Raw genomic sequence first — 24,951 nt, forward strand, 5'->3', positions numbered from 1 at the left:
GTTGCGACCCTCTCCTGAAATCTATACGTAGATACGAAATCTTGGCAGAATCTATACTGCGTTGTCTAAGGGTTGTTTCTGTTATACAGTGACTTTTCTGTCCCTTTGATTTAATTAGTCATATTGTCTCTAAAACGAGTCACATATTTATAACAAATGCATTAAATTATATATTTAGGTCTTCTTTATCACTTAAACAGAGATAATAGACATTATAAATACTATTTTGTATTTTACACACCTTTTTACTGTTACATGCATTTTATCATGTCCTCAGTGCAAAGTAGGCAGCTTCCACAAGAACAGTAAACCATGAAATGATAGAAACCTCAAAATATTCTTTAATTATGTTATAGACCAGGCTAAACTGCCTCTAATCATACATATAAATCAGGTAAAAGTATGGTATGCAAAAAAGACTGCAATTCTATTGAGACCATTTTCAGGGAGTGATATAATTTCTTTTCTGGCTGGAATTCAACTGTGCAAACTGAGGTAAGCTTCAACTGTCATTCCTACCTTTTTTTCAGTTTTTGAAATGTTATCCGGCTTGTCACACTCTTAAAGTTCCACCCTGTTAGGCTATTCTACGGAGTATGTTTGTCTGACCAAAAAAATTTTAAAACATATCTGACATAGTTATAAAAGTTCTGTTTATCGGTAGAGGGATAGCTAGCTAAATGTCCTTCACTCAAAGAGCTATGGGTACCTTAGCTCAAAATGTTCCACCCTATTAGATTCCACCCTGTTAGGTCTATAAAACCTAACAGGGTGGAATGTGACCTTAACAGAAATCCCAATAGAATAAATTGTAATGTACGTATATTGCAAATAATATGGGATATATAGTACGTGTGTATATATAAGGTACATAATACAGTATAATACAGTATAAATTGTATAGCTGAAAAATAATGAAATGATATATATTTGTTAGGAGATGGCACCGCCATTTGAGTTGCAGCATCGCTACATGGCAGATGCAGACCCTGAGAGGAGAGAAGAGTACACTATATGGCCAAAAGCATGTGGACACCCCTCAGAATTAACAAGTTCAGGTGTTCCAGCCACACCAATTTTTAACAGGTGCATAAAATCAAGAACACGGCCATGCAATCTCCATAAACAAACCTTGAAAGTAGAATTAGTCGTACTAGAGAGCTCAGTGACTTTAAATGCGGTACTGTCATAGGATGCCATCTTTGCCACGAGTCGGTTCACAAAATTTCTGCCCTGCTAGATCTGCCCCTGTCAACTGTAAGTGCTATTATTGTCAAGTGGAAGCGTCTAGGAGCAACAACAGCTCGGCCATGAAGCAGTGGACCACACAAACTTATAGAGCGGGGCTGCTGAGTGCTGAAGTGCATAGCACATAAAACTCACCTGTCCTCTGTTGAATCACTTACTACTGTTTCTGGCTGCAACATCAGCACAAGAACTGTGCGTCGGGAGCTTCATGAAATGAGTTTCCATGGCCAGGCAGCTGCACACAAGCCCAACATCACCATCTGCAATGCCAAGCGATGGCTGGAGTGGTGCAAAGCAAGCAGCCATTGGACTCTGGAGCAGTGGAAACGCATTCTCTGGAGTTATGAATCACACTTCACTATCGCGCAATCTGTGTTGGGCGGATCGCTGCCTGACAAGTATGACAAGTGCCTACTGTAAAGTTTGGTGCAGGAGGGATACTTTTCTGGGGCTGTTTTTCAGGGTTTAGGCTAGACCCCTGTTCCAGTGAAGGGTAACATTAATGCTACAGCATACAAAGACATTTTGGACAATTGTATGCTTCCAACTTTGTGGCAACAGTTTTGGGAAGGCCCTTTCCTGTTCCAGCATGACTGTACCCCTGTGCACAAGGCAGTGTCCATAAAGACATGGTTTTATGAGTCTGGAGTGGAGGAACTCCAGTGGCCTGCATAGAGCCCTGACCTCAGCCCCACTGAACACCTTTGGGATGAATTAGAACGCCGATTGCGAGCCAGGGAGAAAAATAATTGTTTTGAAACAGTATTATATAGGTGCAGTCCAACACATTACAGGTGGCAAAGCATGTAGGACAATGAGGGAAGACTCATCCACTGTTAGATCCTGTTATCACTGGTGTAGCACCCTGTTATACTCTGTTCCACCCTGTTATGCTCCATTTCACCCTGTTAGACAATACATTTATAAATAATGATTTGACAGCAACATTAAATGTTTGGCATATTCTTGTGTTATTTTGGGAGATGAAGAGCATTAACAGCATATATATATATATATATATATATATATATATATATATATGTTTTTGTGCAAAGTTTTGGTATTATTTACCATCCTGTCGGCAAAAATGGGTCCAAAAAAGTACCGGTTTCTAATAATCAAGACATGTTCAATTCATCGATAATTGTTTTGTTATTGTTAAAAGAATGAAAAGTACTATGATGGCATAAGGGACATGAACTATCCAAGAAAAGCTCATCATTGTTTAACATGTACATTGTTAACATTTTGTGATAACTATGTATATGTCCCTAACAGGGTGGAACACTTTCATGGCCCGTGTCTGAACAAACTACCCATAATTATTATATTTTGAGGACCTGAGCTTGGCCAATAAGTATTCCTAATAGTTAAACATGTCATTATTTTGATAGAATGCTAAAAACATGAAAAACGTGTAATTTTTTTTCCCCCCTAAAATTATGAAGCCAAAATTTTACTGGATAACAGGAACTCACTCACTCACTCATTATCTAAGCCGCTTATCCTAATTAGGGACGCGGGGAGTGCTGGAGCCTATCCCAGCACTCATAGGGCGAAAGGCGAGGAAACACCCTGGACAGGTTGCCAGTCCCTCTCAGGGATAACAGGAACGATCCCGATAAATCCTATTGTTGTGACACTTCGGTCCTTATCTGCTGGTAAAATATTTTAGTCGTACACTGTTACCGTGCATGCCAGCATACCTCCTCAGCCAGGTGGAACCAAGCAGTGATGAAGGTGCTAATGTATTGGCTGTTATTTGACTCAATTAAGGAGTCTGTGTAGGAGTGCTGCCTGAGACTGGCAAGCATCGATGCTTTAGGGCATCATTTGGATGGTGATACTGTTAGAGCAGTATGGAGACAAAGGCTAAGCATGCTTGTTGCATTTGCAATATAAACTAAGGAGGGGGGGGTCTGGAAAAGTCAGTAAGGTCAATAAGGTCAATAAGTGATCTAAAGAATGGATGTAAATTTAGCACAGACTACTGGATGTAACACAGATTATGTAGGCTAATCATTTTTAAAGACCACACAGACCCTCACTCACACACTCACACACACACACACACACACACACACACACACACACACACACACACAGGCAGTGAATAAGGAATATGTCATGTATTCAGGAGAAAACTTTTCCTGCTTCAGTAATGAGAATAATATTTCTCATTCACTTTACTCAGACTGTAAACATACCCATTCATTCTGAGCAGTTAACGATTCTCTACTACACAACAAGGATTAGAAAGGCCAGATCAAGATAATGGAATTTTAGGTTAACCCTTTAATGCAAGGATTCCATGTGTGTGTGTTTGTGTGTGTGTTTGTGTGTGTGTTTGTGTGTGTGTTTATGACATCTTGTTCCACTGTTTAGTCTATCAGTAAGATAATGACAGTTCTACCTTTGGACCTGTTTACAAAGTCAAATCAAAAACCCCATTTTTTCTGGTAGACAGAACCAATCTAATTTTTAGTCAAAATTATTGTCATTCCAACTCTTTTTAAGAAGAAGATTCATTTCAATATCATAAAACATCATAAATAACATAAATATCAGTGAAATGAGATGCACGTTTTTTAATCTCAAACTTTTAACACTTGAAATTTTCCAATGGTGAAGTAATCAATGTTTATCAAAAATATCTACATTTTAAGTAACTGCTGCACTCTGACTATATGTACTTGGTATGTAAGCGTGAAAAGAAAAAAAAACTAGATGAATGAATGGATGACATCAGAGCGTATCGAGACTCTGTAGTGGACTTGTTTACCTGGCAACCACTCATATTTTCAGAGGTGCTGGGGTGCATGCAATTGGCAGTTCTTTGACTCCTGGGCAAGGACGTCACACTTTATTTTTATACCTGTTAAGTGCACGTGATTGTTCCTCTGATGGGGTGTAACGTCAGAAACCTGCATGTCATCTTCACACCTAGCTGGGAGCAGATGAGTCATATTTGTTCAAGAGCAGAGGCTAAACTAGGTTTTTTTTTTTAACTTTTTTGTTTTGTTTTGTTTTATTTATTTGTTTTTGTTTGTTTGTGTTTTTTCCTCATTTTAATGTGCGACTTGTGTAATTGGATATAGTAGAGTTTTATAAGACATAGTTTGTTTTAAAGATTTTAAAGCCCATTTAATGTGTTTAGTTTAGCCTAACTTAATATTTAACCAAGCTGCCATCTACTGCTCACAACCAAACAAATCAACAGTAAGATATCTATTGTGTGACATGCTGTAGTAGAACCTGCCATTTCTCTTCTGAAGCTATAAGAGTGACCAGAGTTCTTCTCTCTTCTGAAGCTATAAGAGTGACCAGAGTTCTTCTCTCTTCTGAAGCTATAAGAGTGACCAGAGTTCTTCTCTCTTCTGAAGTGTAAACACAGGTGGGAGAGAGAGCTTAACGGTAGTGTAATACATAGTTTTGAGGGCAAAACTGGGCAAAGCTTCCCCTGACCGGGTGCCAGAGTTAAGCTGTGTGTTTAGGTTACGTAGGGCTAGAGCTGATGGACCACAATATCAGAGTTCACAGGTTAACCTAACAAGTTCAGTTCCCAAGCACGTGAGTTGGCAAGCACAAACGAAAGTCTTAAGATGCTGGGAGAGCACTTTCGATGGAATTTTCTGGATGCGGGTTCCCAGTGTGGTCTAGCTTCTCTGTATTCTGTTCTCTGTAATGTTTGATATAGTATTGATTCTGACAAGACCATGGTCTGAACACATCTTGTGGTCCCTAGCAATTTTCTCCCTCTCATTTTCCCTCTCGTTTTCTCACCTTGAGTACACCATATGGTCTTCTTCATTATAATACTAGAACAACTCTTCACACTCTTTGTTATTCTTGCACTTGGCACAAAAGTTGAAGATTGAAGTTTCAGGGTGTTACAGTAGGTGCGTGATAGCAGTCTACTGGGTCACTGGTTTTTGGGGACTGGACGTCTATGACTCATAATTAACAGATAAGGTATGTGTGTAAGTGTGTGTGCGCGCGCGTGTGTGTGTCTGTGTATGTGTGTGTGTGTTGGGTGTAATTGTGCGTCACAGGATTAGCGGCTGAGAAGCAGCTCGAGCTCCTTGCGCCCTCAGCTGCTCAAAGACGTCTCCAGAAGGGCACACACACGTTAGCTGCTCCTTCTCATCAGCCTTCTGTATGAGATACCCCTTGCTGTTGTTTCCTCCAGGATGAAGGGTGCGAAAAGCGCTCACCTTTCTCTGCTCCTCATTTTGCCGCTCGTCTCTCTGGGTGAGTGTACTTTTGTGTGTGGTTTTTTTTGCTATTGTTTTATCATAGTCAATGGAGCTTTCATAGGCTCCTTAATCCGCTAACTGCAGTGGGAGGAGGATTTGGGCAGCTTCTTCTCTCTCTCTGTGTGTGTGTGTGTGTATATGTGTGTGTATGTGTGTGTGTTTGTGTGTGTGTGTGTGTGTGTGTGTGTGTGTGTGTGTGTGTGTGTATCTGCATTCAACAAACATCTTCTACAATACAAATCTACTCTTCAAACTTGAGTATACTGTGGTCTGCATTTTGCTGCAACTGATTAGGTCTTAACTGAAATAATGAGTGTATTCAGTTAGTACTAAAAATTTGTCAAATGCAGCAGTTGCATTAAATTATTTTATGAGTTTAATGGTTTCATCGCTAGCTTATTTGTGCACTCAGCATACATGTGTAAATTAACAACACATTTTATAATTGCTGTTTTTATCAGGGTTTTTCATGTATGATATCATGTATTAGACTCTCCACAAAATGAAAGCTTTATATAGTGTTTGGGTAGTTGTTTTGTTATTCTGAGCACAACCTGCAGATTGAATTGACACTGGGCATGAATCCGTGTTTGTGTATGCTTTGCAGGGAGATGTGACTATGCTCCTTATTTTTATGATAACGGGTCAGGGAGCACCAATGGGAACATGGCACTGTTCAGCGTGTCTGAAGACACACCCGTGGGTAAGTGTTTATCATTAAGTGGATCAATAATCAAGCACTTAATCAGAGATTTTCTTTTTTTCTCATATATATCAGTAAAAGTATAAATAGCACCTGGTGCACTATATCGGCATTCAAGAAGAAGATAACTTTTTTTGTTCTTTTCCAGGGAGAACAGCTATGCTACTTACTAAACACAAATACATGGCTTCTTTTAGCAGGAATGGGCTGAAAATGAACGCCATTTCAGGAATGACTGCAGTGTTGATGCAGAGGACATGTTTATCACAGTACATAGACAAACAGAACCAAAGGTTACCAGAACTGCCAGAGAGTGAAAAAATTTTTTTAGTTTGTTTACTATCTAAAATGTCCTTCAGAAATGGTGTCTAACCAAAAGAAATCACTTCAGGTCTGTCCAAATGTTGGAACGGCTCCAGGGAAGCCAGAGTAGCCAATGTCCTCATGATGCGATTTAAGGCATTTCTCTTTAGTGTTAGTGGTTTACAGCAAACGGCTCAGCTGACCTGGGATGGGGCTCATTGCTCACCCACGTGAAGTAACTCTAAATCTATTCAACTTAACTTGACTACATTTCTCAATATATACCAGAGGCTAGTGGCTAGGGTCTTGTTATGCCAATCAAGAAGTGGTATATTTCTCATGATCAGCTTAAGCATATGCGCACACTAATATCTATGTAACGGTTTGAAGACTAACGACGGTTTAATGTGGATTACTTGTTTGTTTGTTTGTTTTTTTTTACCAAATAACGTTTTAATTCATTAATTTATTAATTTATAAAAAATGATTATTACATATAAAAATTAACAACTGATTGAGAGTATTCAGAGCCAATCAGTGAATACCAAATCTGCTCAGGTGATGCACTGTTACAAATGTCACTGTGATGTAACCTCAGAAGGTCCAACAATAATTCTCCAATTATTTGTCATTGCATATAGTACAAATTCATCAGTGTTGTGTTTGATTTGACTGGATTTTAATCAGTGTCTTTGAATTGTTCCCGATATTTTATACATATATTGTAATATCACTGGTATTATGTTTACATTTAGTCCTCTGGCAGATGCTTTTGTCCAAAGTTACTTACAAAAGAGCATGGTGAATACACTTAAAGTAACACATCTCAGTATAGAGAACTGGACATACTGTTTTTTCTCCTTGCAACAAAATACAGACAAGCGAAGGTTGTTACTAAGGAGTCAAAAAGATGTGAAAGAAATTAATTGTGAGGTGTTAGCATTACTATTATTAATGCTACTATTTTTTTTTTTACTATTGTTATTGTTCTTATCATTCAGGTTCACATGTCTACACTCTAAATGGCACTGATCCAGAGGGAGATCCCGTGCGGTACGACCTGAGCTTTGAAACTGGGTCCAAAGAGTATCTAAAAGTTGATCCCAAATCAGGAAAGGTCATTCTAGTTGAAGAACTTGACCGAGAGGTCAGTGACATCACACATGTAGATCCTGTCTAGAAACTGCAGACGGCATCAGTAGCACAACAGAGTCTCACTGACACGTCTCACCTTTTGTGCTCGTGACGCTATTTTTTTTTCCATCAGGTCCAAGATGAAATAGCCGCACTTGTTAGCATAACAGATGGGAGAAACAAGGTAAAGGAGAGGTTTAGAGTCGAAGTGCTTTACACCCATATATATCAGTGTGTTAAATTGGTTTTCTATTTTTGTTTTTAATGTATTCATTTTTCTCTCACATGCCAGGTGGTTGAAAAAGTGCGAGTTTTTGTCACTGATGCTAATGATGAGCGCCCAGAATTTCTAAATTTGCCATTCGTTGTGGATGTTTCGGAGGTTAGTCTGAAATACTGATGGAGGATCATGCAGACTGCACCTCATTCATCACCATCCTCATTATCACCACAGTGAAATGACCATTTTGTTCCTATTATCTGTGCACAGATGCGTACACAATTGCATACAGAGTAATTAACATTATAATGATTTTTAAAGACAATTGTCTTGTGGCAAAGAACATAATTAGAATAAATCTAATTACCTACATGGATTTATCCGCTGACACATCGGGATAACCCTTTTTTCGAGTTGTTTGTTTTCTTTTTCTTGTGTCTACATTAGGCTTTAATGTTATTCCAGTGGCAGCTTAGGCCTAATGAGCATCCAGAATTTAACATATATGCAATTCAGTGTATGTTCGCCATCAATATTTATGTGACCAATCTGTCGTGGGTGATTAATGCACATTAACGGGTTTCACTCACTGATGTTACTAAAAAGCCTGTAAACACATAGAGATCACACAAACAATAGTCTGATAAGATATGTTGTGTTTAGCACTAACACTGCTGTCTTGCTGTTTTTGCTGTTTTTGCTGTCTTGCTGTTTTTGTAACGCCACAGGACGCTGCTGAGGGAAGCAGTATTTTTCGAGTGCAGGCACTCGACAGGGACCTTGGATCCGGTGGTAGCGTCACCTACTTCCTGCAGGTAACGTCTGAGAAACAGTCCTCCAGACTTTGTGTACATTATAAGCATGTTTAAGACTACACACCAAACAGGAATTGAGCTGACAGGCGTTCCGATGAAACTTATGATTGGGCAAGGGTCTTCAAGTTCAGATCTGAAAACAGGAACAACAACCAGAGCCTGAGCCGAGCAGTTGGTGGAACAGAGAACATATGTGTTAGGTGTTTAATCAGACCTCACTCCCCCAGCTGTAGATGTCCCCCTCCCCCTACATACAGTCTGTAAGGTGCTGCGTTATCCATCTGGTCTGACTTTTCACATTCAGTGCCAGCAAACACACTAGAATGTGGTTTTGTTTTTAAAAAACAGATGTCTGTCATTAAAAAAAAAAAAAAAGAAAAAACAAGGACTTGTTACTGGATACTGTAAATTTCATTTGTCAGACTTAAAGTATTGTTATTGCAATATCAGTATATCATTGTTATTGTTTCAGATACTGTCAAGACAGGTCAAACACTTGGATCATTTACTATAAATCAAAAATTGAATATAGTCCTTTTTTGACTGTGCAAACAATAAAAAGAAAAAAAAACCCCACTGTTCTATCCTAGTGTTTGCAAACTCTATGAACTTCCCAAAATAGTGTGTGTGTCTGAAAAGAGATACATTGTAAATCCAGAGAGTGGAAAGGTCTGCTCCCCTGAGTGCGGTATGAAGCATTAATGTCATTGCAGAGTGCCATCAGGAAATGTGCTGTTACTTTGTTGGATTAAATTTCAATTACATTTGGGCAAGGTATTGAGGGCTTAACTGAGGCTTAGGTCTGCCTTTGGCTGGGACTGCTTGCTAGCCAGCCAGTATCCTAGCACGTGGTTAGAGATACAATGCCTCCAAGCATCTGTGACTTGCCTGATGAATTTACAGCCAGACGTTCAAGAAAAATATCACCATCTCTGAAAATAAAAGTACATCTAAACTGTTAGATAACTTATCATTTGGCTATGTTGAGATATATATGAGTTTTTCAGCGTTTCATGTGTTTTGTCAGTCTATAATCTGGATGTTTTAACTTGCTGACTATCGTAGCATATAGCTTATATTGGTGGAAATGAAGTGTCTTACTGCTGATTGACAGATTTAAATGCTGCCTGATGGGTCCCTTGGGCTGCTTTTAGGGAGGGGGGAGTTTAAAATATAGCAAAAAAGTTTTCATTTAAATCTTTCACCCAGATGGAAATAGAAATACAGTGACGTACAAACAGGCTTTATTCTGGAATGTTCTGAGGCAGTTACTGGCTCTGAACAAAGTCTCTCTGTTTTTTATTTTTTCTCCAGAGCACTCCGTCGACCAAGTTTACTATCGATGGGCACAGTGGGGTTCTTCGTATCAAACCTGGTGAAGCGCTTGACTACGAGACCTGCAGGACTCATTTTGTCACTGTGGTTGCTAAGGTGAGTGCTGTGACAACGTGCTTTTCAAGGGCATGTGAGCGGTAATCCTCACACCCCTGGTCTGAGTGCAGGTCAGTGGTCACAATATCCCCATAAGACCCATTCCTGATTAAACAGAGGTTAAAGGGATCCTGCACCAACTCCAGTCAATAGTCTAGGGAATGTATGTGTGTCAGTCGGGGAATTAGCTGAAGATGCTGTCGGCCATTGCAGGGTTGTGTATGTAAATAATGCACATTACGCAACTTGAAATATGAATGTTATTCATATCTCATCCAATAAGATGTAATAGTTAAATAGAGGTTATTGTACTTAAGAAATATCAGAATATTTCCAAGATAAAAACATATCAGTATGAATTTTAGTAATGATTACATAAACATGAATAAGCTTGCATCCTTTGATTACACAATACCATGCCAACTGCTAATTATCTTCATGTTAATTTTGACCTAAACCTTCACATCTCTATGCATGCTGCTTTTAGGATGGTGGGTGTAAATTTAATGGTTGAATTTAATGGTGGTAAATTTACATGTTCATGAATGCTGTTTTTAGGATGGAGGGGGTAAATATAATGGCAAGTACCAAGTGATGACCTCAACGGCCACCATAACTGTTAATGTGATCGATGCCCAGGATTCACCCCCTGCATTCATTGGAACCCCGTACTTTGGATATGTCTATGAAGTCTCTGTCCCAGTAAGTACAAAGGGGTTGTTTCTAAGTATCTTATAAATAAACATAAACTGTAGAATTTGTCTCAATTCCATGTCATAAATCTGTGCAATTGTATGAAAAATGTGTGTGTGTGCGTGTGTTGTCCATGTATTTTTGTGTGCGTAAAACTAACCCCAACTTTATTGATTCAAACTTTCCCAAATATATAGTTTTTGAATAGGTATGGAAGTAAGTGGGAAAGTGAAAGTCACAGTGTGTCCCTTTCATTCACCTTCGACTTTTTACGCATGTGACAGGGGTCTGAGATTTTCACTGTCTCTGCCAAAGATGGCGATGAAGGAAACCCCAATCCTGTCCAATATTCCATTGTTAACGGTGAGCAGTATGATTACTTTTCTGTTTTTTTACAAAAATGCTGCATCCAAAGCAACAACGTATTCATTTTGCAGAGCCACATCTGGTCTTCCTTTCCAGGAAAGAGTTATCTATGTGTTTCTCTGTCGTTGTCTTTGTTTACATTAACATACTTCTGTAACATGACTGCTAATTTAACCAGTTGATTTTGTCAGTGTGTGGTGATTACTGTCTCTTTCCTCCTTTAGGAGGTGACAGCTTCTTCAGAATAAACAGCTCGACTGGCGTCATCACTCTGACGACACACCCCATGCAGTTGAGGAATGAACTTTATGAGCTTAAAGTCAAGGTTTGTCCATTGATTAAAAGCAAAAAAACAAACAAACAAAAAAAAATAATAATAAAGGTGGTGAGAAAGGAAGTGTATGGTTATATAGGTTCCATACCATTTCCATCACTCGTTCATCTTACCAAAACTTTTTTTTCTCTCCCTGCGTTACAACAAGGCTTCAGAAGTTGACAAAGATGAGCAGTTGCTTGATTATGCCATCACCATGGTGACCATCCGTGTGGTGGATCTGAACAACCACCCACCCACGTTTTACGGGGAGAACGGTCCCCAGAACATGTTTGAGGTCACGATGTATGAGCACCCCCCAGAGGGAGAGATACTACGAGGATTAAAGATCACCGTGAATGACTCTGATCAGGTCAGACCACTCAATGTGTGCCATATACACAGGCAATAAGTAAAATGTGCACGAATCTTAAAAGTAACGGTAATCTGTAAACAAGGGCACATATACATTTTTAGCAGATGTTTAATACATAAGTCTCTATGTTATGTTCCATCTGTTAGAGGTTACTGAATTTTCAACTGTTTCCAAAGAATACACATGGGCTGCTGGCTACTTAACACAGGATGCTAAACATGTGCATTTAGGCTTATGGTAAATTTTTCACCTTATTTCGCATGGAAAAGGTCTCCTGATCATTCAGCAGGTTCAGGGATGTTTCAACAAAAATCTTTACATTAGACATGTTTTATCCATAGGCAGTAGGCAATTTGTAGGGGGATGAGGGGGGATGCCATACCCCTTGTTGGCAAAATTACCAAATTATGTCCCCCTTGTTAACCTGCCATACTCCTATATACTCTGTAGAGTAGTGTCAGTGGCCATTGGGCCATTGGGCCATCCCCCCTGCTAAAAAATAACAAATCCCCTACTGTCCATAGGAATCTTCCAGGATACTTATTTAAGCTGTTTAGCTAATTCATGAATCTCAGTTTATGAAACACGACCCCCACCTAAGAGCAAGATAAGCCTACTTTTTTTTTTTTTTTTAGGCATAGTAATGCATAGATTAGGTCGGACCAAAATCAAGATGTATCTGAGTTGAATCCAAAATCCTGAAATGAATGAAAGATGTAACTTTGCTCATACTAGCAGTGGCTTTCAGAGACTGATGCTAAAAAGTAGCACATCTCATGTCTAAATTAGCATTATGCTATATTTCCATCGTTTACAGACATTGATTATTACATAAATGTCTGCTCTGCAACCCAAACAGCTGTTGTGTTATGGCTTCTGTCAGTTTATGTGGTAGCATTAAAGGTCAAATGTAATTATCAGACATTTCTAGTTTGTAGTAAATGGTTTTGAGTATTAATTCAAGACAGTTGGTTAATGGAGGAAATGGAGCTCATTTGGTGGAGTAATGAACCTACCAGCTGCTGCATGCTAAATTTGACAGATTTACTCCCTGGGTTTAAGTTTTATGTAACTCGGTCAATATTTGCTGTTTTGCTCGTTTTTTTGCTATATGACATAACAAAGTAGCATTTTAAGTAGTGATGTGTATAATACACAAAGATCATTTTCAGGCAGACGCACAATAATACTCTAACATTTGTTATTTTGAAAAACAGGCTCTAATTATGAGGGCATTTTACTTCAGGGAAAGGAAAGGGAATCTGAGTTCTGGCAATGATTTTTCATTTGATCATTTATAAGATTTCCAACAAAACATATACTGGATTCTCCAAAACGTTTCCTTTTCATTTGGAATACATATTTATTATGAGTTTGGTCTCAACATTTGATTATTAGGTTATTTAAATGAAAGCTGCAGCATTTTTTAAAATCCAAAATCCACTTTCTCTCCCATATGATGTAGAGACAGGTGTGTTCAGATTTCTCAAAATGCTCTTGTCTGAATATTGCCCTACATCACAGGGTTTGTCGTTCTCTCTCGTAGGGGGCTAATGCTAAGTTTAAGTTGCGGTTGGTGGGGCCCGGGCGTATTCTCAGGGTCGTCCCACAGACCGTGCTCAACGAAGCTCAAGTCACCATTATTGTCGAAAACTCTGCTGCCATTGACTATGAGAAATACCAGTTCCTAACATTTAAGGTACGCCCTGTCAAAGGCTTTTTTTTTTTCCAAGTCACTTCTGTGAAATATTGGCCAAGTGTATAGGTACAATTGGAAGATTTTTTTGGGATGAGAAAATCGTAAACATGACACAGTAATTAATCATAAGTATAATGGCTCATGCTGAAGAACACTGTCTAGGAGAATTTAAATTTTAAGATTGTAAAATAAAATGAAACATTCTGAAATATGCATAACACACTTTCCAGCTCATGGCGGTCGAGATTGACACACCGGAACGGTTCAGCGCTACTGCGGACATCGTTATTCATCTTCTGGATACGAATGATAATAGTCCCAAGTTCTCCTCCGAATACTACATTGCCAGGATCCCAGAAAACTCACCCGGGGGCTCCAACGTGGTCTCCGTCACAGTGAGTAAAGCTGAGTCTGATCGCATCACAAACTCAGTAACTCTGTTTCTGTCTTTGTTCTTCTGCTTCCTGCTCTGTTCTTGTTTCCTTTTCATTAGCATACTTTCTTAATTTGCGTTTGTGATTTGTAATTAAGTGATTTGTGTGGCAGTTTCTGGAAACTGCTGTAAAGCCTTTCAAACACTTAATAAATATGTGAGCATTTTTTGATATTTAGCAGATGCATGAAAGAGGTACAACATCAAACACATTTTTCAAATATTTCATGGAAATAAAATAACCACGAAATATAATTCTTTTATTAACACCACCACCCCCCCCCCCACCCCCCCCCCCCCCCCCCCCACACACACACACACACACACACACACACACTCACACTCACACACTATGGTTAATGTTTGAAACCTTTTCATATTTAAAAAAAAATTGAACCTTTTTAAAAGTTTTAATAAATGTATGATTTGTAGCAGCTTTGTTGTTATTGAAAATGAGTAATATTTTCATTAAGTACAGTGTTTTTTTTCCATTGGGAAAGACACGCATTTGCTAAATGAAAAAAGTTTTACACAATAGCAAGATGGAGTGTGGGAACAGTCACAGATGTTTTACACTTTCAAACTGTTTCGCACATTTATCAGTCTACCTCTTATATGTCTACTGAATTCTGTCTACTGAGATGTTTTACACATTTTATATATATATTATATATATACATACACACACACACACACACACACACACACACACACACATATATATATATATATATATATATCAATCTACCTCTTATATGTCTACTGAATTCTGTCTACTGAGATGTTTTACACATTTTATATATGTATTATATATATTATATATACACACACACACACACACACACACACACACACACACACACATATATATATATCTACCTCTTATATGTGTACTGAATTCTGGAGATGTTTTACACATTTTATATATATATATACACACACACACACACACACATATATATATATATATATATATATATATATATTATATATATACATACACACACATAAAAACACACACACACACACACACACACACACACACACATATATATATATATGTACTTAGATTTTGTTGTATGTTTTATCCTGCTTTAGCCCCATTTAAGCAGATACTTGTGGTTATATATGTGACAGCAAAAGGTCATTTTGATTAAATGATGAAGTTCCACTTAGAAACGTCTTTTAAATGATTTCAGCTCCTAGATTTTTTTTTGGACCTGCTCATATTCGCACAATGATAATCACTCTTATGACATGACCTTATGCTGCATTTGACTGTTACAATATTTTTTATTTCAAAATATACCTGTAGCAGCATTTTTAATATGCCACTCAATTTGGCCATGTCCTGCACACAATAAATGAATATGCTATCCATGGTTAAAACTCAGAAATTAATTCAATAGCAGACAGTAATTCTGTGGGGTGATTACATTGGCTTTCCCCCTGTTCAAGTGTATTACTCATCACCATATAGACAAGCAGGCTAACCCCTACAGACAAATCCCTCTCACAGTCACTACAGGTCATCTCCAGCCCAATCCAATCAGTTTAGTGCTCTCTTCTTACCATGTTAATCTCATCATTTATTTTATTCTGTTTCATTATAACATTTATAACATCAATCACACAACTACTATTAGACACTGCTGCTAATAAAGGCCAGCATAAAGGGCAAAGAAGTAAATCATAATGTTATTAGGAAAATTTAATACAAGGATTTTTTATATACTATGTTCAACAGGGGTTAATATGAAGTCTAGATGTTTGCTTGTTTCTTGAACATCAGCAGTGTTCACCCATGTTGTATCAAGTGTACTCAGTGTGTGGTAGTATTTAAGAGGACTGAAGTTTTTCTTTCTGTTTGTTTGATTGGTTGGTTTGTTTAATTTTTTTCATGTTCATTTCATTGTGTGATTTTAGGCAACAGACCCAGACTCAGGACTATGGGGACAAGTGAAATATTCCATATATGGAAGAGGCGCTGATCTGTGAGTAGAGCCAACATGGTGTTTCTTGTCCAGCGTCAGTAATCATAACTGATCACTATAAATGAATTACTCCACCTGTGACTGTTGACCGGCCAGTGACCCAGACTAAAATCAAACGGGATTCATCCACTTACACAACGTCATTACTTCAAACTGTCTGTTTTGGTCAGTAAGAGAGAAAAAGTAAAACAGACACTGTGTTGACTGCTGCAGCAGACAATGACTGCCATGTTTTCATTTTTATGTAACACACTCCCTGTGCATGGTGTTGTCTGTTGTGTTCTCCTCAAAACATTAAATATTCAGACCTCACCTTCTTAGTAACAGCAGTTGAATGATTATGATGATCTTGAAGGGGTTTTTTTAAGACGGACGTGTGTGTTTGGTATCCGCATATTTTAAATCTCATTAATTTTTTTTCTAAGTGTAGTCTTGGGAAGTATTCCATTGAAATCCAGTTATTAGTTAGATTTTAACAGAGCTTCATTCACATACTTGTCCTGCACATCTGAAGCTTTGGATGGTCAGTTTTCAAGAAAATAGTCACATGTTCAGTGAATATGCTTTGTTTGCTTTGAAACTTTGTGGGCAGACCTTTTTCCGGAGGGGGCATTGTAAGTGAGCTTTGCTACAGAACACTGAAGTGAATCTATTGTTTCCATTGTCATCTTTTCACAACTGTCTCACACTGTTTTATTGTTTCAGAAGAGTACTGGTACAGGGTTCTATTCTGGGACTAATAGTCATATTTTTCCTGAATGCTTTATTATTTCTTAATCAATCATTTAACAAAACCGTAATAGACAGACCACTGTATTAACATTTTCAACAATGGTTAATCATGGTGCTTGCTTAAAATGTGTAATAGATTGAAAAATACAATTACAATTTCTGCTACACTTTGTATGATGTGAGTAATTGCACAAGAAAGAGAGTAGTGTATGGTTATATCAGTCAGTTTCTCCTTGTTCTTTGAATCCTTGTCTGAAGTAATGAAAGGTAGACAAGAGAATGACATCAAAACCTGCATTTTTGGAGGGATGTCTGGCATACACTTTTGGAATGGCACTTTCCAATTGCAGGTATTCTCCATTAGGGTTTAGGTTGTATCTCAGAGGTGTCCAGGTTGTTGTTTGGAGGGGATCACACAATAAAGTCAAGTGAGGTTCACAGGGCAGATTTAGAGGGGTAGACTGGCCCTGTTTAGAGGTCTGACAGGGAGCAGTGGACTTAGAAAATGGTCCATCTCATCTCTGTCTGCTATACAAAGAGCTTACTTAGAGAATTCAGCGAGGCACTTGCTAATCATCTAATTGGATTGCAGAGACAAAAATAGATCTCTCAGCTCTGTCTTGTGAGTCAGTGTCCAATTAGCATGCAGTGTGACAGCTGGAGTTAAGACGACTCCCTCCCGACGCATCATCTAGAGCAGGAAGCATGCAGCAAATGCAAAGTGCAAATTTATGTTCTGTGTCAAATTATAAACATGTGAAACCTAACAGATTCCAAACAGCTTGTTAATTTTCACCAGACTGAAGCCCTAAGATTGATAGCAAAAGAGCTGATTAGGAAGCGATTCTGCTTGTGGATGAATGATTTCTATATTTTTTATATATACTATATAATAAATATATTTTTAACTTCTAATAAAGTCATAATGGCATACAGCACATACAGGTTCACAAATTATGATCCCATAACTAAATAATTCACTGGACAGCAGTTTTATTTGTAACTCTGAGATTTAGTTCTGCTCTAGCACAATTTATTAACAAGACCTTGACTTGTCTTAAGCAACAGTGCTAGTTGAGCAAGTACAAAACTGTATCGTTCAGTTGAACTGGAAGGTTTTTGTCAAACGGCAAACGTATCGGTGTCAGTATGCACGTTTCACCTGACTAAGTTTATGTATTATTGGTTTATAGTGAAAATTAAGCATTAAAGAGGTCCAGGTGTGAAAGATAAGGACAAAAATATATGCAAAAACCCTTTTTTTGTATGGAAAACCTTAAATGTTTGTAATATACTAGGAAAACACCATAAATCTAACTCATCACTGATCCTGTCATGTTTTGTTCCTCCCAGGTTTCTCATTCACCCAACGTCTGGCATCATATACACTCAACCATGGGCCACTCTGGATGCAGAAATGAGGTCTAAATACAACTTCTATGTGAAGGCCGAAGACACGGAGGGGAAATATAGTCTGGCAGAGGTTTTTGTCACGGTTCTAGACCTCAATGATCACCCTCCGAATTTCAACGAGAACATCCTGGAGAAGACCATGGTCATCGGAGCTCCTGTGAAAATAGAGGTTTGTTGTCCTCAGCAGAATTCAGCAGGATTTTGTGTCTTAGTTTGTGTGTGTGTGTGTTGTGTGTTTTGTGATCATGGTGTGTTGGACTGATATGTTTTATGTGGTGTGTCCGTAGGCAGTGGATGACGATGCAGAGGAACCCAATAATGTGATCGAATACTCCATCATGAAAGCCGACCCGGACAACATCTTCGACATCAACAACGCCACAGGCGAGATTAAACTCAAACCCTACATCAGATCCATGGAGATTGTCCAGAATATCACCAAGCAGAAGGACTGTAAGTGGTCCGTGGTAGTCCAGGCCAGAGACAGAGGCTCTCCATCCTTCTCTACTACAGCAGTAGTAAAGATTGACATCACTGAAGCAGTAAGTGTGTCCATTTGTTACCACTCTTTTGGTACTGATCTTAAAGAAGAATGTGGATTCAAACAGACCTGGAGGTGAATGGGTATATGTAGAGTAAATTGCTCTGATGTAAATTGCTCTAAAGTGTAAATTGTGAAGTGTTATATTAGCCAGCGAGTGTGTAATTTCATCAGAAAAGTCATCAGATGTGTTTGAATCTCCATTCAGCTCATATGAAAGAAAGCCTTTATATTTCATGTCTCAGAGAGATAGCTGTGCTCTTTGTAGATTTGGGGTGAATTCACTTCAGTTTTGCATGATTGATCTGATAGCCTATATTGAAACCAGAACTCTATTTGCACCATTAAAAACATTAACCCTTTTTTTTTTTAATTAAGCTTGAATTGACCCCGGTTCTGTCATATATAGAGTTGTAGTCTGATAAATGCTAATCTTTATAATTATTTAAACAATTTACTATGAATAGTCAGCTAAATAGTGAACCCAAATTATGACCTAAAGACTAATTTCTGCATTGGTTTGACAGTTTGTTATCTCAAGTCTTTTGTGTGTGTTGTATTGTGCTTTCAGATCAAAGCCCGAATTATTTCATACATCTTGGGCCTCAGCAAGCGTCCGGGGACCATTTTTGGAATTTTTTTGAGTGTTTTCATCTTCCTCTTTTCACTAACAGTATTTATTTCCACAATCTTGTACTGTAAAGCGGTAAAGCGGTCCCGGGTTCACCCTGAAGCCAGTTTCAGAAAGATAATTCGCAGGTCCAAAACATAACAAGTATCCTATTGGATGGCAGTCAGGATTCCTTAATATGTCTCTGAGAGATGAATATACATGGGATAAAAACTTTTGTCTGGTTTTGTGATACATATGAGCTTGTTCATAATGTCTGTAAAAGAAAACTAGAGCGTGATATTTATGCTGATATCAACCGAATATTATTCTGTCTGGATTTTCTGTCTGGAAGTATACTGCCATATTTTAAATTCAATTTATGTCCCCTGTTTTTGTTATATTAGTCTTTTTTGTTTCATGTATTTATTTATAAAATACATAAAAAGTCTTTTGTGTTTATATTTTTTATTTAATTACAATTGTTTTTGCAGTTGTTGCATGTATAATTACCCATATTACTTTTGCTACCTTTATTACAACTTTTATACTGCTGAATCCGAGATATGATTGAGCCATGAAGAAATTACCTTTTTTTTCATTTGACTAATCTCTGCATTCCAGCTGCCCTGAGGAGAAACATACACACTACGTAAAAGCCATTATCTTAAATGAGAATGAGACTCTTAACACCTGCTTAAATCCATCCAGTGTTTGAACCAGTAAGAAAAGAGTTGGACAGTAACTGAGAACACTTGATAAAATGCTGCTTTGCCAGACCTATTGCTAACAACACATGATGAACAATGAGCTTAGGCTCCCTGAGCAGGCCACTGACTTAATGGAGTTTATCACACACACAGATGGAGAGAGAGAGAGAGAGAGAGAGAGAGAGAGACGGGAGAGAGTGTTGAGATAACATGAGAACAATTCCACAGGATACCTTCCATATCCCAAATATACCACCTGTTACACAGATACCTTGGCCTATGTCGGTACTCTGCCTTATAATTCCCAAGGCAGGTATGTTTCGTACATAGAAGGCCTGATTTACTGAAGCCTTGAGTAACATTAACTGGGGGCTGGTAAAGGCATAGTAATGCCCCAGTCAAGGGTCATGCTCTAGGCTTTGCACATGCACAGATAATTTTAACATGTGCAAATGATGTTAGTAAATCTGGCCCAAGGTATCCAAGCTTCTGCCATTGGGCTTGATTAAAAATGTTCTCTTTGTGTTCTTTTACAGACTCCACTCAAGGGCCCCATGGCGGCCTTTTTAATGCAAAGTAGGGACAACCCAATGAAAGCCCTTGGCATGGTGGCTGGTGTTATTAGCGTTATGGTAATGGTGACAGTCTTGATCTCCACGGCTACGTACTTGCGAAACACAAAGTCAAACAAGATCGGGCCGACACGTCGAATCATCCGCCGGAGACCCAGGGACCAGCGCCAGTGGAACTTCAAAAACCCATTCAGCAGCTCCGATGACATCGAGAGCAATGGGGGTTACCACAACAAGAACAACAACAGCACCAGGCCCAAGCCGCCACCGCCGAGTGCCCCAGTCCTGCCCCCTCCACCACCAGATGACCCCAAGGCTGGTGAGAAGCACAGAGCAGTGCCCACCGTGTCTGGGACCTTGGATTCCAAAGGCTCCAGGAGGTCGAGTCGTAACAGGGAAAACACCATTAGCTCTGCCCTTGTATCCGAGCTAAAGATGAAGCTAGAGCAGAAGATCATTGAGGCAAATCAGGGTTATTATTATTGAAGCTTTGCTTGGTCAACACTGGCATCGATTCTATAGCTGTGAACCTCCAGAGTCATGTTATCGTTAACATGTTAATTGCTTTATGAGGAAAAGTTGTGTGGCTATGGATACACCTACAGGTCTTTGGAGGAGATACTGTCAAAAGATAGAGGGGTGCTAGAGGGGTGCCTGTGGTAAACACACACACACACACACACACACACACACACGCGCGCGCGCGCGCGCATGCATACATGCCACTTTCAAAAACAAACACAAAACTAGCCATACACTTACTGAAAGTTGAGTTGTACAGATTTTTGTTTGGCTGGTTAGAGTTCTCCATATCTTTAATTTGACTGTGTCTTAACGGAGTACTTAAATCTTGAGATTGAAACAACTGAGTGGCCTGTATTATGCATATTAAAAGCATTTTGATGTAAATGCTATAAAAACACTCAGTTTTATCCTGGCATAAGTCTCTCCTTGCTTGACTCGTTAGCTCTTAATGCAGGCACTTGGAGAAGGTCTTAAGAAGCTTGCTGAGAAGTTAACACAGCACTGCCATCTTCAGGTTTGAGCAGTTCGAGTTTTACTTTTTCAAATCCAATTGAATGTCAAAGTAAATCATTCACACCTCAAACTGAACTTTTCAGCAGTATTTCTGAGTGTGACATTTATTCTTTTGCTAGCCTAAGACAATCCTCATTGGGCTTGGCATGTCCAAAATACACAGAGTTTTTTGTTGTTTTATGTTTTTTGTTGAATGCCATAAATGTGTAATTCAGTGACTAAGGTCTCTTTTAAAACAGTTCATTTGAATTAGAAAATACAGACCAGCTACTGCATTATGTTGGTAAATACCCATTTCAAATCTGTATGTGCCCATGTGAGACAGGGTCAATTACTGATAGCAAATGGCACCCACGCTACGCTACGAAATCAACCTAGTACATCATTTTTTTCAAACATAAATTCAACATGCACGCAGCTGTTTCCTACTAAACTAAACATCATAGCTCAGCCAACAGTCTTTGGTCCTTAGTAGTTCAGGGGCACTGCATTGGGAGCAGTGCTGATATGTAAAAGTTGTCTGTCTGACAAGGTACAGGGATGGACACTTCTGTGATCACAAAGTATGAGCACAATCACCCATCTAATCTTGCCTCTTTTATCCACTTATTATTGTTTTTTGTTTTGTTCCTTTGTATTTTTCACTGGCTTTATAACATAGCTTGTGCTACTAACTCTGTTATGCCATGTAAAAGGTCATGTCTTTGTATGATCTCATTGCTCTGCTGATTAAGTGATGCTGTGGATAGGTGTATGGTAATGTCACCTTCACCTTGAGCTACTTTAGTAAAAAGTCAGTGCGCAAAAAAATATTAGTTGCAATGCAAAACCTGGGGTACAGAGACAATATTTGCAGCTAATTTGATTAAACAAAGCAACAAAACAAAGCAGTTTCTCAGTGAGGAAATATTTTCTTTTGGAACATTTTTACAAGTGTATATAGGCTATCTCACCACCATGTCACATTTCAAAGGCTTTTCCCCAATATAACTGTTACTTAATTGAATATTTTGGGAAATCAGAGAGATGCTGTCCTGGTAAGGGTATTCATCTCAAACTTTGTCAAGTGTAATCATGAGTGACTGTCTTGTAAAAAGTTGCATTTATCTATTTGTCAGCTGAAATCATGTTCTTTTTTAAGGGTTTTGTTGGGGATCATGATAGTTTTTAACAAAGTGAAATGTTAAATATTTTCAACTTGCTTGTCCCTTTTAGTAATGTCTTTCTATTGTCTTTTCATTTTACATTTTGAATAAATATTTATAAATCAACGAGTTGTTTACTTCTTTTCACTTTTATTTACGGCTACTAAATATTAAATTAGCAACTTTGAACACATTTCAATGAATATTCAGTATTCGATACACGATTGATGTGGCGAACATACTTTATACAATATACTGGACTACAGCACAAACTTAGATGTACTTAGATCAACTATAAGCTTTCCCTTGGATGTTTTATGAATAATTCACTGATATGAAATACAAAACTCTTATGAACTATGTTTGTGAGAACAGCAACTAAAATGCTTTATATATTTGTTTTTGTGATTCACCTAGAAGCAAATGTGAGCCAAGCTGGGTAAAAACAGAAAAGAAAAAATGTCTTTAATGGATTTTCAGATAACAAAGGACCCCTTAGTTGCTTAATCCCATATTAACCCCATTCTACAACCTAGAAGAACGTGTCCACCTGTATATTTAACCACACTCCCACTCCTTATCCTGTTGTTTGATCTCATTTGAAATGACCCTTTCCATCCCCTCTGCTGGTTTATTTCCATCTTTTGACCTAGCGCTATTTTGGTAGATAGTTAACATTCCTTCATTAATTGTCTGCTTTTTTGGAAAGACAGAAAGTGAAAAGCCATCCACAGTTTGGATTACATGGACTGGTTCTCTGAAGCATCTTCAGTTATTTCTGTTTACGTGCTCATTGAGAGAGGTCATAAAGTCAAAGTGCAACTGAGGTAATTCCCTCAAAGTCATATACTTTAGAATTTCATAACAATAATTGATAAACAATATCGTGAATTTAAGGGAGAAAATTACATTTTTAGTGTACTCATCATCTTTTGTGTCCCGTCACATACTGCGTGCATTGTTTTAAGGTTTATCTTCTTTGACATTCTTTCTCAGTAAGCTTTCATTAGCGAGTTTCAAACTCAGTATAATATGTCTAAATGTGATACTGGCAAGCTCCTCTGATGCCCAGAAAAGGTTACACACACAAACACGCTAAACCTGACAGCTAAATCTCCACTGCCAAACAATTTGCATAACTAGTGTTGTCACCATCCTTAAAATTTCAGCACGTTCCTAATAGGATTCGGAGATTCTATGTACTGGATGAGATAGCCTGTGCCTGCGAAGCGTCATTGGAGCCAGTCTACCAGCAGAAACCACAAAATGGTGACATCCAAACTAGAAACACTGTCATGTAAAGATTTATGATGAAAATATTTATCCCTAATCTAATTATCCAATCTAATGATTTATCCCTTATATAAGTTTCAAGTTAGTTAGCTAGTGACCCTTTGGAAAACAAGGCTTTGAAAAACTTATTACTGCAATATAATACTGTCTTTTTTCTTTTTAGAACTCCCCCCAGGTTTGGATTAAATGCACAATAAGCGCAGCATTTTTGCATGTTATCAACAGAAAAAACACGGCACAGATGAGAATTTGGAGAAACAGGAAATGGGGCTGGTAAAATATTGAAGAATGCTGCGAGTGTTTCCAGAAATACCTGCTGAATGTTTCTTTAACTGTCCAGCGTATAAACTAATATGTGTTATAGCACCGCCTTGAGTGGTAGTTTTGTGTATAATAACTAGGGCTGTCAAAGTTGACGCGTTAATAACACTTTTTTTTTTTTAAACCCCGTCAACACAAATGCTAATATGACCCTTTGATCACAATGTAGTTCAAGGGAAGTTAGGGTAGCTGAATAGCTCAGTAAGTCGCGCGTGCTCCACCATACGAGTGAAAGATGGAAAAAGCGGGAGTTATTTGCAGTTACTGCCAAGCGTATTTACTTACCACCAGAGTACATCCAGTCTCAAATACCATTTGCAACCAGTGTTGGCCCCGGACACCTGCAGCAGACCACGCTTGACAGTGCACAAATCAGCAAGCAACAAACCAACGGCAGCGATGGTAAAACAGATAGCCACAGCTTGCAGGCCAATTCATAATGTGGAGGACGAAGGCCTGCAGGACATTACTCTGATTGCATCCCATGACTCAACGTGACTATGAATTGCCCTTGGGCGCCACCATCGTTACAAGAATACACGAGCTGTATAAAAACGAGAGGGTGAAAGTAGCAGAGGAGCAGGAACACGCT

At 38.4% G+C, this 24,951-nt stretch overlaps 1 protein-coding gene across 1 annotated transcript; it reads left to right on the forward strand.

Annotated features, from left to right (window-relative positions):
- Window positions 1–940: 940 nt before the first annotated feature.
- Window positions 941–21,048, forward strand: LOC115812396 (cadherin-related family member 1). Its single transcript, XM_030774874.1, has 19 exons — window positions 941–1,086; window positions 1,431–1,664; window positions 5,438–5,499; window positions 6,112–6,207; window positions 7,512–7,657; window positions 7,778–7,828; window positions 7,937–8,026; window positions 8,593–8,679; window positions 9,994–10,110; window positions 10,669–10,812; window positions 11,088–11,166; window positions 11,394–11,494; window positions 11,652–11,855; window positions 13,405–13,557; window positions 13,788–13,952; window positions 15,917–15,984; window positions 18,070–18,298; window positions 18,417–18,671; window positions 20,527–21,048. The coding sequence occupies exons 1-19, from the start codon at window positions 941–943 to the stop codon at window positions 21,046–21,048; spliced, it is 2,949 nt and encodes a 982-aa protein (XP_030630734.1).
- The last annotated feature ends 3,903 nt before the right edge of the window (window positions 21,049–24,951 follow it).

Source organism: Chanos chanos, chromosome 5 (assembly GCF_902362185.1).
Source record: "Chanos chanos chromosome 5, fChaCha1.1, whole genome shotgun sequence".
Taxonomy (NCBI): domain Eukaryota; kingdom Metazoa; phylum Chordata; class Actinopteri; order Gonorynchiformes; family Chanidae; genus Chanos; species Chanos chanos.

Bases quoted from the DNA above. Each gene is read 5' to 3' on its own strand.
- LOC115812396 (XM_030774874.1), top strand. From the start codon at position 941: ATGGCACCGCCATTTGAGTTGCAGCATCGCTACATGGCAGATGCAGAC. The intron at 5,500-6,111 runs GTGAGTGTACTT...TATGCTTTGCAG, and splicing joins TTTGCCGCTCGTCTCTCTGG to GGAGATGTGACTATGCTCCT. The intron at 6,208-7,511 runs GTAAGTGTTTAT...CTTATCATTCAG, and splicing joins GTCTGAAGACACACCCGTGG to GTTCACATGTCTACACTCTA.